Source organism: Electrophorus electricus, chromosome 11, assembly GCF_041902795.1.
Source record: "Electrophorus electricus isolate QZ-2024a chromosome 11, ASM4190279v1, whole genome shotgun sequence".
Taxonomy (NCBI): Eukaryota; Metazoa; Chordata; class Actinopteri; order Gymnotiformes; family Gymnotidae; genus Electrophorus; species Electrophorus electricus.
The window spans coordinates 22,162,563-22,177,139 of NC_137507.1; the positions used below are offsets into that span (position 1 = coordinate 22,162,563).

The following is a 14,577-nucleotide window of genomic DNA, read 5'->3' on the forward strand; positions in this document are numbered from 1 at the left end:
GGTAAATGAAAGGAGGACTGGAAACACCTTGTGCTTGTATATTGCCATGAATAAAAAATTTCAAAATATGAAATAATTTTCTTTTACAAAAATCAATCAAAAGTGATTTAACCATAAATATTTCATTCAAACAAACCATGATTTTCCCCCAATTTCTTTCCAGGTAATAAAGCATAATGACATAATGGCGTTCTCACCCATTTTGTCTTGGGTCGAAGATTCCACAAGAAAGTACACAAGGACTGCAATTGAATAGAAACTACCTACTTTGTACCAATCATTTATTCCACGTTTTACATAAATTATAGGCAAAATTACACAAATGTGTAAATTTCGAAAGTCTATTGTCAGGTACTTGGAGGGGACTGGGGGACATATACAGATGAACAGGAGATGTTGGAGACAAAAGAAAACAAATGGCTGTAGGCTTTCAAGTTAAAAACCACATGATCTGAACACATCGTACCACAGAAGCTTAAATATGAAGTGCAAGAATGTAATAAAGTTTTCGATGATGCAATACAAGTACAGCAAACAAAACAAATTCAAGGCTGACTGGATCATAGAAATATACTTCATACATAGAGTACTTCATACACACAATTAACATCTAATACAACGCAGTTTTCAATCCAGTTTTAATGCTGATGAATTGTTGAAAAGCATCTTGTTCCAATTTTAGTCACATGATATCTAAGAGGGGGTAGTTAGGGAAATTGAGCTGAACAATGGGTTTTTAGTATATATATTTTTTGTTCCACTTAACTCCCATCCCCAAATATATAAACTTAACTGTGCAACCAAGGTATATACAGGGTTGAACATAGTTCTTTCTTGCATCTGACACTTAATTCAAAATATTGAGGTATACCATCAAGGTGATCAGTTTATAGGCATTCCCATCAAATCACTTTTGCATTATATAATAATTAAGATTACCACAGCATCACTGCTACCACGTAATAAACACACACATTAGTGGGAAGAAGAAACAAAATCGGCATTACATCATTACAAAATGAGTTCTATGACTTCATTTGAGTTATTTTCTTCATAATCCTTTTAAATGATTAACTAGCTGAAAAGGGAAATTTATAAACGAACTGAAACTCATATTTTCTTAAAGTGGATCATATTTACAAAATTTCTGTATTATAATTACAAATAGGAATGCTTTTGAACGCTGATTTTATTTGAGTGATGTCAAGGACAATTGTTTCAAGATTAAACGTAAACATTAAAAACAAACAAAAATAGATATCTAGAGAAAAGGTTTGCATAGTTACCAAAATTTCATCAAATTAAAGAGTCAGATGCATTTCTGATACACATGCAAGATTTAGAAAGCTAATTTGGAAAGAACAGTATTGTACAAAATAATAATTACAGTTATGTCAAAATGCACTTTCCCTAGCACCTTAAGTTATTGGATATTTCAGAGGACAGCACAACATTGTTGTTATTTTATGAGAAATGCACCTGGAGGAACCACAATGGATAGTGAGATAGGGAGTGAGATGAAGATTGGGATTGTGTTTAGGGTAGGAAATTATCTGTTTGGCTCTAAAATTGGGGTTACGCATTAAATTAATGGTGGGATTGAGACTGGTAGGTTCTAGGCTTGATGGGGTAGGATGGAGGGATGGTGTTGTAAAGAAGAGGTCCTCCATTTTTGCGTTGAAAGTGCACCACAGTTCACCAGTCGGTTCATGTCTTTTCTCCAATAGCAGGTGTCAGTCATCTCATTAAGGTCCCACGAGGGCAAGAAATAAGTCCCTTGATGTTTACACAGTGCATGCGCTGGTATTAGCCAACAAAAATGTGTGTGGGTGTTTATGGTGCAAGGAGGCAATGGCAGATGTCCACACTCCTTGACCCATCCTGACCTGAGGCCCACAGAAGCCTTTTAGCCAAGGAAGCAGACAGGGCCTACCTCGAAACCAAACCTCTGGTTTGTATCCCCAAAGTCATTCAACATGACATCGATGATGGGTACCTGATCAATGCGTGGAGTGTTAATCTCCACCACGGTCTTGGAGTAGCCCTGCTTCATCTGTAAAGAAAGGGGAGATTCAGCCATACTGATACTGACAGCCATTCAGATCATTCCTAACTCTAATCCCTGCCATAGTACAGTCACCTTTAAATGTATTAGTACAATACCTTTAGTTATATAGCATATTTAAAAGACAGCTGGTGTCAACCAAAAGTTGACTATGTTGACAGACTACAGTTAACAAGCTAAAAGGAAACATGGATTTGAATAAATAAAATAGATTAACTAAAAAACAAGTACTATTAAGACGTACATATTAAGTAAAATAATTTAACTACGAAAGAAACATGCTTGGAGAATAAAATAATCAATTTAGAAACAATAAAAAACACAAAGCAGCTGACAGGGGCATAAAATGAACAGTGACAGAACAGCAGACTGAAAGCATGATCTTTAATAAGATCATGCCTGAGAAAATAAATAGGTTTTTAAATTTGACTTATTGTGGGGGATGATTTGATGTAAAACAGGCGACTGTTCCAAAGTGTTGGAGCAGCACGGAAAAAGCCTGGTTACCTTTAGACCTCAACATAGAAAGTGAAACATCTAAAACCATCTGATTAGTAAATGCTAGTAGATTAGTAGTAGGCTTGAGGGGTGGAAATGAAAGTACAGTAAGTAAATGACATAGCACGTTTATGCTAACTTTCCCATGCCCTTACCGAACATCCATCAGAGAGGGCCTTGATAAAGGGGTTGTTGTCATACGACATCTCTTCGTCATTAGAACCCAGAAAGCGAAGTGCCTTGTTGTAGCTGGCACTCTTGGCATCATACCATGCCACGGATTGGTGGCAGATGTAGGTGAAATTCTGCCTCGCAGAGGAGCTGAGCAGCTTGAGGAACGTCATTTGCACTGAGTTAATGGAACTCTCCTCCAAGTCCACGTAGGAAAGCTGTGGTATACAGGGACACCCAACAAAGGTTACAGACACAGACACAAACCTCAAATCTGCAGCAGAACAAAAGCAGTCAGCATTGCTGATGGCTTGTCCCCTCTGTGCCTTTCATATTTTTTTGACATATTGGAGAGAACACTCACTATTTTACCACGCTTGAATTCACTGAACCAAGATCCTGGACTCTCCTTTGGCCAGTTGGATATTCTAACCTGTTTGTAGAGGTATACACAATCAGTTATACACAGTAATTCATGAAACAAAGATGGCAATTTTGTTCATCTGGTCTGAAACCCAGACCTCTCTAAAGATTTTGACAGAACATTCACCCCTGCAGATTTCTTATCAGGGTATATGCAGGTTTCTCCCCCTGCAGTAAAGTTGCAGTAGACTTTGAAGGTATCTCCTGTGCAACCCATGTTAGGATCGATCCAGTACTCCCCTATAAAATGCACAAAATCACAAAGTGCACACTATGAACCCAGCTCTCCATGACTCTCCATTATTTCATCACTAATGAGACTCTGATCTTTTGAAGTGCTGTGCAGTTTCTCCCACCATCAGGGAAGTCTGGCTGACTGAGCTCCAGGTCCTTGCATGTCCGGGCAGGATTGTCTTGGGTGCCCAGTGGGAACTTCATGCGTTCAATGTCCAGCTTGAGATTGTTGAGGGAGCCAAAGATATCCTCCATGTCTTCCATGCCATCCATGGCATAGTCTGTCATGCCAGCTGGCTCATCAGCTTGTTCATCGGGTGACCTCCTCGACTTCTTTGACATCATAATGGGCAGGGGCTGGATGATGTCTCCAGGTGGACCCTGCATAAAACAGAATCAAGTATATACTCATGTCCCAATATATACTCATGCTTCATTTTCCTCATGATGGAATATTTGACTTACAGAAGGACCAGGGGGACCAATTATACCAGGTTCTCCCTTTTGACCAGATGGTCCCTTTAGAAAACAAGATATAAAGGATTAGTTTGGCAACTGTAAGGGAGCTGCATTTGCCATTTAGTCAACCAAATGGATAAGCGTAAATAAACATTTAATAGGGTTTAGGAAGTTTTCTACTTACAGTTGAACCTTTGGACCCTTTTTGTCCTTGTGTACCCTTATGGATAGAGAAAGCGGTCACAAAAGAGGTCAGATGGCACAGAATGAACAACCTATTGTTCACAGGAATCATGTGGTAAATCCTAGATTGGTGTTATCTTACAGGAATACCAGGAGGACCAGGAGGACCAACAGGACCAGAAGACCCAACAATACCCTGTATTCAGAAAAATCCAGTAAAAGTAATTAGTTTAAGCCTTTGACCATAAATACTGTAATACGTCTGATAATTAGCTCAAGAAAAAAATACAAATGCTGACATGCTAATTACCACAACAAACTTCAGAAAAGCTTACTGCCCTCCTCTACCTGTGATCCCCAATCACCCACTGTATAAGCACACAGCTACACATTAAGAAAACCAACTTTTCCCTCCTTTTTAAAAAAAAATGTGTTAAACATCTTTTTTTCCCCTTCAACATGAATGCTTTTCCTCCATGACTAAGATGAGAAAGGCAGATCAGTTCTGATACACCCAGTTTGGAGCATCTGCAATCAACTCAAATCACACTGCAAGGCTCTGAGTGTCATTCAAAAATTCCCAAAATGTCTTAATCAACTGAAACTTCTATCCATTTTATCTTTATTTCTCCTTGTCAGAATAAGTAATGAATAACTTCAAATTTAAATGCTGAACATTTAAACCTGACATTACTTAGTCAGTTCCTGTGGTGTTTTTTTTTTTTCCTTGAGAAAGGTATATAGGTTGGAGCATCCACTCACAGTATCACCCTTTCCTCCATGTGTTCCCTGAGGTCCAGGCAGGCCTCTGTCTCCTTTCTCTCCAGGCTCACCGGGTGGCCCGATCAGACCAATCAGACCTGGATGACCCTATGTAGGGGAAACAGCACCTTAATATGGAACAGCTAAATCATGGCCTGCTTATACCTGAATAATTCAACTACATTTGCAACTGATTGAAGAACAGCATGGGGAAAGGAACCTCTGAAGACACTCTTGTCTCCTGATAGATTATAAAGTCTTCATTCTAAAGTCCTATCCAAACAGGGAATTAAAGCGCTAAAGTGGCAACTACTATTACCCAAGCATTGCAATTCAGTGCACCCTTGCCGGGATTCAAGACAGCTTCTTCAGTCTTTTAAGCTGCTATCATCTCACAAACAAGGTTTTTTAACTTAATGGAACTCAACAAAGCTTATTAACTTACATTTTTTAGAACAGATATTACTGGCTATGCTTCCACAGTAAAACACCACAAGGTAGATTGGAAAGCAACTACTGGTGTAAGTGCAGAATACAACCTATTGATAAAATACATTTCTTAGTCCGTACAAGTCACACAGTACTGAAAATCGAGCTCTATCAAACAAAGAATGGTCACAACCATGGATACAAAGAGGTATGTTTATGGTTGTTCTCAGTATTAACCATACAGTGTGTGATCTGCTTTGAACAACTTCTTAGCCTTAGAGTTACAGTCTCCTTCCTCACCATAACACCAATACACTCCAGCACTGCACAACTTCTACACATAAAACATATTTATGAGCTTATATTGTGTTGGCTATCATTTGCAGGCTGAGTTTGTAGTGAGAGTTTAATCACCATTTGTCAGACTAAAAGCACACCTCTGTAAGGTGAGTTCTGAAGGCTTCTTTATGTCTTGTCACTGTGAAAAAAAGATGGCTGTGAATCTGAATGCTCCTTACTTTTAGACCAAGTGCAACACTACTGTTTGAGAATGGCTTTGATGTGCATAAAACCTATCTTAAGCTTTTATTTTCTTATTATTTTCCTTCTGTATATATACACATAGCAATTGGAATAAATTGTGGGGGGATTCAATTCTGCCTCTAAATTTTATTTGTTTATTTCCTTGAATAAAATAAATAAAAATCTTATGCTCAATAATATAAACATTGGAAAGGCATACTTTCTGCAAATGAAAGGTTATTAGAATATGCCTCTCAGCTGTAAAACATTTCCTGTGTTATTTAAAAGAGTGACACATTTTTGCTTGCTTCTAATCATTTGATTCATGTCTGATTCATTGCAATTGAAGCTACATGTTGGAAACTGCACCTTTTCACCCTTAGTTCCAGGGTCGCCTTTCAAACCTGGCAGACCGGGAGGGCCCTGAATATGAAGGAGAAAAGTTCACTGTCAATGAAGAATAGGTTTTGTAGATCAAGTAACTGACATTATATGGTCCCATTTTAAAAGCTGAATGCTGAGCAGAGACCACTCTCTTACCAGTGGTCCAGGGGGACCATCTTGACCAGCGGCACCAGGAAGTCCTTGCTCTCCCTGTATGGATGTAGTAGGTCTATTATATCTAGGTGAATCAATTTACAGCTAAACAGAGAGTGACTAAAAGCAAATGGTGGTGAATTCAGCATAATTGTTCATCAGCTTCCACCAAACTGTCTTAACACAGAATCTTCAAGCAAGGCAAACATTGTAAAATATCCATCTGCTCTTACCACAGGGCCAGGAATACCTCTTAGACCCTCAGCACCAGACTTTCCAGGGGGTCCTTGAGGGCCAACAGGCCCTGTTTTGCCCACTGGTCCTTCAGCACCTGCCTCACCCTGTGGGAAAATCAGGGTGAATAATCACAAATGTGCACAACACAGGACAAATTCCTCCTCCATCTTACAGTCACATTTCTTGTCAATTCATGGATTTTTAATTTTTTTTTGCAGAAGAAATCAGAACAATCTTAATACAACGAAAGTTTAACTACAGCAAAGTTTTGATTAAACATGTCATTCTTTTAATTGATTTTGTCGTTCTGTCTTTCAGAAAATTGAACCAAAGAAAAGAAAGAGAAAGGTAAAAAAGAAGAAAAGTGCTAATCTCTGTCCCTGCCACAATTCACAGAGAGGATTAAGCCATCCAATTAGTCCCTGATGTCTGGAGATCTTGAAGAGACATTATTGCTCATTTTTGTCAAGTCACGCCTGAAGTCAGAACAACTCTGCGAATGGCTTCACGAGATAAATGCCTGCATGCATGCCACATCTGTGAAAATGAAGACTTTCTGGTCAGCAGTGAAAGCTGTTACTGTTTCTGTTTGGCCTGTCCACAATCAGTGCACCTCTGCCAGATTACTGTCATGGATGTGGTGCACTTTAGCTTACCTTTGAACCTTTTTCTCCTTGCTTGCCCTCAGTTCCAGCTCGTCCAACAGGACCCTAAAGGAGGGTGAAGTGAAATGTCTTACCATAATGGAACAGCAGGAAACAACACTGTTAGGGCACCCAGCATAAGTATGGTAGCTGTTTGAAAATCTAAATTCAAAGAGCAGACAAAAATGTTACGTCAAGTTTAGCTGTTAATTGTAATCGACCCAGCTAAGGGCGGTGAGGTAAAACACACTGTTACACAGCATAAAAAGATTATCAGATGACTACATGATAGAGAACAATGGATAATACACCAGGCCTCATGTTAGTAGAAAACTCCTGATTCCATAAGTAGTCACATTTGTTAGTATTAATGTATTCAAAATATTTCAGAAAATGACATGAGCACAAGTGATTTGCCAAGCTGATTCTCTTCTTTAAGTTGTAGGAAATGCTGACTGAAAAAGAAGGCTCTATAATACCTTTATACTAACATTAGACCCAGAGGCCTGACAATCATGTCAATTTAAATATTAGGCTATTTTTAGATGAACATTTGGGCCAAATCTACTTAAAATCTTCAATACTATTTATTCTTATTCTTCATTTGAAACCATCATCTCAAGGTTATGGTATGTTGCATCAGAGAACAAATAAAGAAACAACAACAACCAACCAACCAACCGAAAAAACCCAACAAAATGACCAAAAAAGAAAAGCACCTTTGAAAGTTTCTTTTGTTGTAAGCTGTGTGAAACCTCCCTTTGATGGGATCAGATAAAAGGCCTTTTTTATGAGCTGTAAACCATTGCAGCACTGTGATGGGACAGTCATAAAATGTACTGTGACTCTGGGGCATAATCTATTCCAGGCAGGCACTGAAGATGGCAACCAGTGTGAGCTGGTGCTCAAAATGACAACTTCATTTCCTCCTGGGCGCTGACTCCCACGCGCTCTCTCATTGCTGTCACTCGAGTGAGTGGGGGTCAGTTTTCTATTAGGAAAACTCCAAATGTCATCCTTCCTCAGTTCTCCAGAGCAGGAAAAATGACTTTGTGGGACCCGTGCTCTTTAAATACTTCTCCTGGTTAGACAAGATTTGAAACCAAAGCTCATTTTTCAAACTCTTGGGCAATTTGAAACTCTGGGACAGAAAACGTTTCCATTATTTTCTGTTTCAAAGATTTACTGGCAATAGTATTTAAAACAGGGATTGAAAAAAATGATATCATAAAATACACTTTTAGTGTTTGTATATAACTAAGTGCTACAAAAACTCAATTGAAAATGTGTCTCATCAGACAGCCCTTTCCAGTGCCAACAGCAAAAATCAGCGCATTTCAAATGAAAATCATGCTAGTCTCTTTTGCTTTAGGGGACTTACTCTCTTCCCAGGAGGTCCTGGAGGGCCGGCTTCTCCAGACGGGCCTGGGGGACCCTGCAATGCAGGCAGAGTGATTATGAGTTACATTTGAGCATTCAAATAATGAACTCCTTTGCGCATCTCTAGTTCAACAGTCCTCAAACAAGAATTTTTTTTAGCCAATGTTGTATATATGTTTACTTTTTGTTTTCTACGTCACATGATAGCACTTTGGGAAGAGAAAGGTTTATGCATAGATCTCCACAGGTATGTTCCACTTTTCCGCCATGCAACAAAATGGTGTGCTCTGAGGAGAATGGCAAGCACTTCATTCTTTCACAAAACAATGCAGAAGCTCAGACATCTAGTGCACTGCACAGTGACTCAAAGACAAAAAGACTGCTTTTGTCATTCCACAACTGGCAGCTGTCGCCGGGTCACCTCAATCACTAATGTCAGATGGCACAGCTGGGACTTGAACCTGAACAGTGCTCACCAGGAATTAAACTAAAGGACTTACAGGCTGTCCAGCTTCTCCATCGTCCCCTTTGTCTCCAGGAAGGCCGTCAAGTCCCTGTGAGAAACAGAACATTTTATCACACCTTTTCCAATTCCAGGTTTATACCCCAGTGGCTCATATGTTCAGTCAAATCACTTCCTCCCTCAAAAATGTAACAGTTTTATAGTTTAGATGCTATGTCAAGTCAAGTGGAGTTCTTTATTGGCATATGCAATTTGATACAAGGCATTCAATTACAATGAAATGTCTGCGTTTCGCTAGCTCACTCTCAGACAGATAAGATGCTGACAGCATAGAAATATAGAAATTATAGAAATAAACTAGAATGAAAAAAGGAGGGGAGAAGGATATTGCACTGTAAGATATGGATCTATAAGAAAAGTGCATTTAAATATAAATAAGATGGAACATTAAATATATTAATTTAAGATGTTAGTATTATACAACTCCTGTTTAAAGTATGTAACTATGTGACATTTATAACAATGGATCTCAGCTTTAAGTGAATAATAAGAACTATTGTTTACATATGGAGCATATTGATCTATAATATAATGGATTACTATATTATGAGGAAAGGAGTCAATAATAGTGTGAGGTAGTGATAGAGACAGACAGCCATCAGTCAGTGCGTACTGTTGAGAAGTCTGTTGGCTTTGGGAAAAAATCTGTTCTTAAGGAAGGTGATATGAGGTGAGGTGCTTCAGTACCATTTACCAGATGGAACAGGGAAGAATGTATAGCTGATCATATATTCTTTTTGATGATCATACAATGAATGGACATTTATTTTAAACAAAAGCAAAGGATTTATTCTGCATTAGAGGAAACAACCCACTTACAGCCACACCAGGCTCACCAGGAGGACCTGGGTCTCCAGGGAAGCCAACAGGTCCCTAAGATTAAACAAAAAAAAAACAAAAAAAAGAAAATCACCACACAACACATATGTTGACTCAAAAGTGAAGAACTTACAGTTACATATGAACCAAATTCATGTAGCACAGAAAGGCATGAAGAGGAGGCGGTGGTTTGCACTGATGTCACAAACGGGGACTCACTGGGTTTCCTTTGGGGCCGTCATCTCCGGGAGGTCCTCGGGCACCCGCGGGTCCAGCAGCACCAGGCGGCCCTGCCTCTCCCTTTTCACCAAACTCACCTTTGGGGCCCTGCAAAAATGTCCAGCAGTCATAAGCATCCTGCTGCCCCTCATCAAAGGGAGCTTTGTTAATGTGCATTAGGGACCACATGCAGCTGGTTCTATCTGCATGTGGTCCTTGATATGCACTATGCTGTACTCAGTGGATGGAATTGCTTACAACCATCAAGCAGGGTCGGGAGTTATAAAACAGGCATGAAAGGCACAGACTCTAATGTTAACATTGCAGCAATATTCTGAATAGTTGATTACAATGTGCTAAGACAAGCAACGCATTTAAGAACTGTATGCTATGTTTTTAAAAATTTCTTTATCAAAGCTTTCTCTTATGCATAGGTTAAAACAAACCGCAATATAACTAAGAAAAAGTAACGCTTAAGGCAAAGCTCTTCAGAGCAATTGGTTTAGATGCTTTTCTTTCCAAGGTTGAAAACCAGATACACCCACACCATCAAAAACAAGTGAGATGTCAACATTAAATAAAGAGACATGAGCAACAGGTGGCATTTTTATATTCACTCAACAAAATTATATTATTAGAGCAGGGTTCTATCCCTGTGTATGCGAGCGTTTCGGTAAAATGTGCCCACATCCTTGCTAAAGGAAGATCAAACAGAGCTCATTTACCACCAAGGACCACAGTAGAAACCTTCTGTATTTAGAATCTTGTAAGGGTCATTAATACTTGCGTGGGAGGAGCTGAGAACAGCACAGATGATGTTCTCCAGTTTATAAAAGGCTACACTCAATTATACATGCAGGTCAAAGCTGTCTTCCAAACTGCCATCAGAGTGCACGCGAGCAGCCACGTGGACTTACCACTAGACCAGGCTCTCCAGGAGGCCCCGGGTTGCCCGCCTCGCCAGTCTCACCCTGTGAAGATTGCCATATTAGGTGTGCTGCCATGGCAACAAGATCTGCAAATTAGCAAGGCATCTGCGACGCTCATAGAAAAACCTGCAGATGAACTGCTGCAAGGTGTTAGCGTGAGTGAGAACTCCTCACCTTCTCTCCATTTCCACCCATTGCTCCAATACCACCAGGAGGTCCTGGAGCACCCTGTTAATCAAATAACATATATACAACTATATTAGACAGACAGTCACACAATTCATATACCTGCCTAACATGGTACACCACTTTCCACGTGTGGGAAAAATCCAAGCATAGAACATAACGACTCACATCAGCTCCGCTGGGCCCCTGAGGGCCTCGGGGGCCAGGCGGACCAGGCGGACCCTGTTATCAATGCAATGAGGGGAAAAAAAATCATTGGATGTAGTGAAAAATGGGAAAAAGAGCAACCATAAGAAAACTAAAGAACCAACCATAGCGCCAACGTCGCCGGTCTCACCCTTCTCCCCTGGTGGTCCTGGTAATCCCTGTGAGAGTAAGAAAGGACTTTACACTGAACAAAGGAAGGAACTTTATACAGACTTACTGAACTGCAGCTTATGGTAAACCATGCAGCTCAAGTAGAGATATGCTAAAGCTGCAAAGAGAGACTGGAGAGAGACTGAACATAAAGAGGTTAGACACCCTTTACAGGAGTTTAAATGGGAATTCTGTTACAGTGTACCATTCAAAATGAAAAAAATGAAATCCTTTTACAACAGCAGTTCCATTAGAAGCTTTAAATGAAAAAGGACACAGTAAGTTTGAACTAATTAACAGTTACCAGTTAATTATAACAACAAAATTGGTATTGCTAGATTGCTGACTGGTATGCATTTCCAAACTCTAAGCCACCAAGTCAAACCTATTAACCACATTTTTTTTTTTATAATTAGGTCTGAAAAGAACTTCAAGATAATTACTACTTGTGTGTGTGTACAGAGAGACAGAGAGAGAGAGAGAGAGAGAGAGAGAGTGCAGGAGGTGTCAAAGGTATGTATCACTCAGTTATTCCATTTTATAATATAATCTTTTATGACTAAAATGCCTTAAAAAGGTCCCATATCCTACATTTTTATATTATTCTATATTTCATCTTAAAGTACACATTTGTGCACATTTAGCTTTATGTTCCGAAATAGTTGTAATTCTTTTTTACATGACCAAATTCCAACCTCTCTATCCCTTAGAATTAAACAGGATGTTTATATTACTGTACTTTTAATATGGACATGAAATGAATGAGTTCTGTTCTGATTGGATGCCTTGTATTCAAAAGCACTCAGAGCTGAAACTGTTCCCCCATTCATGCTAAATATTTCCTGTAACAACTACTTATGACAAAATTCCAAGACAAAAATGTAAAATAATTTGTAACTAGACTGTGGGCAGTTACTCAGAAAAAAACAAAAAAAACAAAACTGAATTGAATTATTCAAAATCAAACAATTGAATTACTCAGAGTCAAACCAAGTTAAATTACTCACAATCAAACTCAGTTGATTTGAGAAGTGGGAGTTTCACGGGATGGTTATTTTAGAGATCTTGAAACATCTAGATGGACAAGAAACTGAAGTACTTTTCTGTTTCTTTCTGTTACTCTGGCAAAATTGTCTTAACATGGCAAAATAATTTAGCAGGAGTTTGTAGTCTTTTTTCATTGACCTAGTATAACAAGACATTTACAAGATAGTTTCTCAGTTACACCCAAAACTGTTGTAATGCAGAGTCAGGCAGTGGTGGACAGATACATGCAATAGAATATAATTTATTACAACAATGGGTAGAAATTAGGCAACATGACTAACCAAAACCCAATAACCTAAATAAATGTATAAGACAGGATACCAGGACAGTAAAACACAGAATACAAACAAGGAGCGTAACATAGGGCTAAACAAGACTAAATGTAAGACAGGACTAAACATCAGACAGAGCTAATCATAAACAAAGGCCAATAATGAAGACTCTAAAACAAGGGATATTTATACAAAGACTAGTGGATGCAAACTAGATAAAGCAATTAGAGACAAGAAAACAGAAACAAGGGACAAATGCCAGGATGGCAGGAATCATGACATCATGTTGGGACGTAAAAACCTAGTTGTTATTGATTCTGATCTCTTATTTGACACACACATATGTAATATTACTAAAACTTTTTCCATTCACACAATATTGCTAAACTGAGACATATACTTTCCTTAACAGATCCAGGGAAATGGGTCCATTGTATGGGTCCAGTCAAGTTTGGATTATTGAAATGGTTTTCTAATTGGATGCTCTAAAAAGTCATTAAATAAATTCCAACTTGTACAGAATGCAGCAGCCTGAATCCCCAGAAGAGCTAGAAAGTTTGACCATATCAGTCCTGTTCTTTCAGAACTGACTCCCAGTTAAATATCAACTTGACTTTAAAATACTCTTATTGATGTATAAAGCTTTAAATGGTTTGGCCCCACAGTCTCTTAGCGAACTCACAGAATACTATAACCCGCCTTGCCTACTGCGTTCTTAAAATGCTGGGATTCTCTTGTTCCTAGAAAAAATAAGAATACAACAGAGGGAAGAGCCTTCTCCTGTAAAGCCCCTTCCAGCTTAATTTGCAACTCAGAGACACGCCCAATTTTTAAAAGTTAAAAATCTTATTTATTTACTCAAGCGTTTCTTTAGCATTATATAAATATGTATATAAAAGGTGCGGAGCCTGGGGCCCTCAGTCATATAGTTTTCTGCTAATCTGAGATGTTGACACTGTTGTGCAGGCACTTCATGCATTGTGACGATGATGCGTGCAGAAAGCAATGTCTCTGTGGTTACCCTCTGGTCCTTCCTCTTTTTTATGCTGCTACAGAGAGATCTGCCAGAAGTGCATGCTAATCACTGGCACATTTGTATTGTTCATGGACTGTTCATCTTCTGCTCATCTTTACAGATGTAACAACATCTTTCTGTTTTATCTGCATGTCACTGGAGACATGATGTCAACACTGGATTAGACTTGTTCCTTGGTGACAAAGAAACTGAAAACACCAGAAAATGTCTCGATGCTGCCAGTAGCAGAAATTCATCCACCCACACCATCTGCTTCAATGGATCAGCTGCAGAAACAGCTCGCCCACCCTTGACCCACAGGAGAAGCTGACACATATACTGACCTAGCCACGTGGATTATAGATTTATAATGTAATAAAGCCTGGACTGGTTACAAGATGGGTCATCCAAGTAGGATGGATGGATTCCCTCTTGAGTCTTGATCCTACCAAAGTTTCTTCCTAATTTCTGCCCAACAATTTTTTTCTTACCAGTGTTACTATTGCCTTGCTCATTAAAGATCTGGACCCTAACATCCATAAAGCTGATTTATGACAACACCTGCTGTAAAAAGCTATATAAATACATTTGAAATTAGTGTAATCTCTAAAATTAGGATACATTTAAAATCAACAATTCTTATTGTAAAGTATTTGCACCCTTTGG

General features: G+C 38.9%; 1 protein-coding gene across 4 annotated transcripts in view; it reads right to left on the minus strand.

Moving 5' to 3' along the window:
- Positions 1-248: 248 nt before the first annotated feature.
- The window catches only part of col11a1b (collagen, type XI, alpha 1b), a 61,381-nt gene continuing 47,052 nt past the window's right edge, over positions 249-14,577 (minus strand). For 2 of the 4 annotated variants that reach the window (XM_081723133.1, XM_027031245.3), the window contains exons 47-67: positions 11,532-11,585; positions 11,389-11,442; positions 11,209-11,262; positions 11,023-11,076; positions 10,106-10,213; positions 9,887-9,940; positions 9,045-9,098; positions 8,546-8,599; positions 7,177-7,230; positions 6,517-6,624; positions 6,287-6,340; positions 6,116-6,169; positions 4,796-4,903; positions 4,176-4,229; positions 4,035-4,070; positions 3,857-3,910; positions 3,514-3,772; positions 3,285-3,397; positions 3,099-3,167; positions 2,719-2,952; positions 249-2,053 (exon numbers count right to left, since the gene is read on the minus strand). In XM_081723133.1, the coding sequence (XP_081579259.1) occupies positions 1,907-2,053; positions 2,719-2,952; positions 3,099-3,167; positions 3,285-3,397; positions 3,514-3,772; positions 3,857-3,910; positions 4,035-4,070; positions 4,176-4,229; positions 4,796-4,903; positions 6,116-6,169; positions 6,287-6,340; positions 6,517-6,624; positions 7,177-7,230; positions 8,546-8,599; positions 9,045-9,098; positions 9,887-9,940; positions 10,106-10,213; positions 11,023-11,076; positions 11,209-11,262; positions 11,389-11,442; positions 11,532-11,585 (1,830 nt within the window). In that variant the 3' untranslated portion in view covers positions 249-1,906. Of the gene's footprint in view, positions 2,054-2,718; positions 2,953-3,098; positions 3,168-3,284; positions 3,398-3,513; positions 3,773-3,856; positions 3,911-4,034; positions 4,071-4,175; positions 4,230-4,795; positions 4,904-5,638; positions 5,703-6,115; positions 6,170-6,286; positions 6,341-6,516; positions 6,625-7,176; positions 7,231-8,545; positions 8,600-9,044; positions 9,099-9,886; positions 9,941-10,105; positions 10,214-11,022; positions 11,077-11,208; positions 11,263-11,388; positions 11,443-11,531; positions 11,586-14,577 lie in introns of those variants that run through there. The other 2 variants (XM_035528311.2, XR_014125959.1) reach the window with 2 other exon arrangements.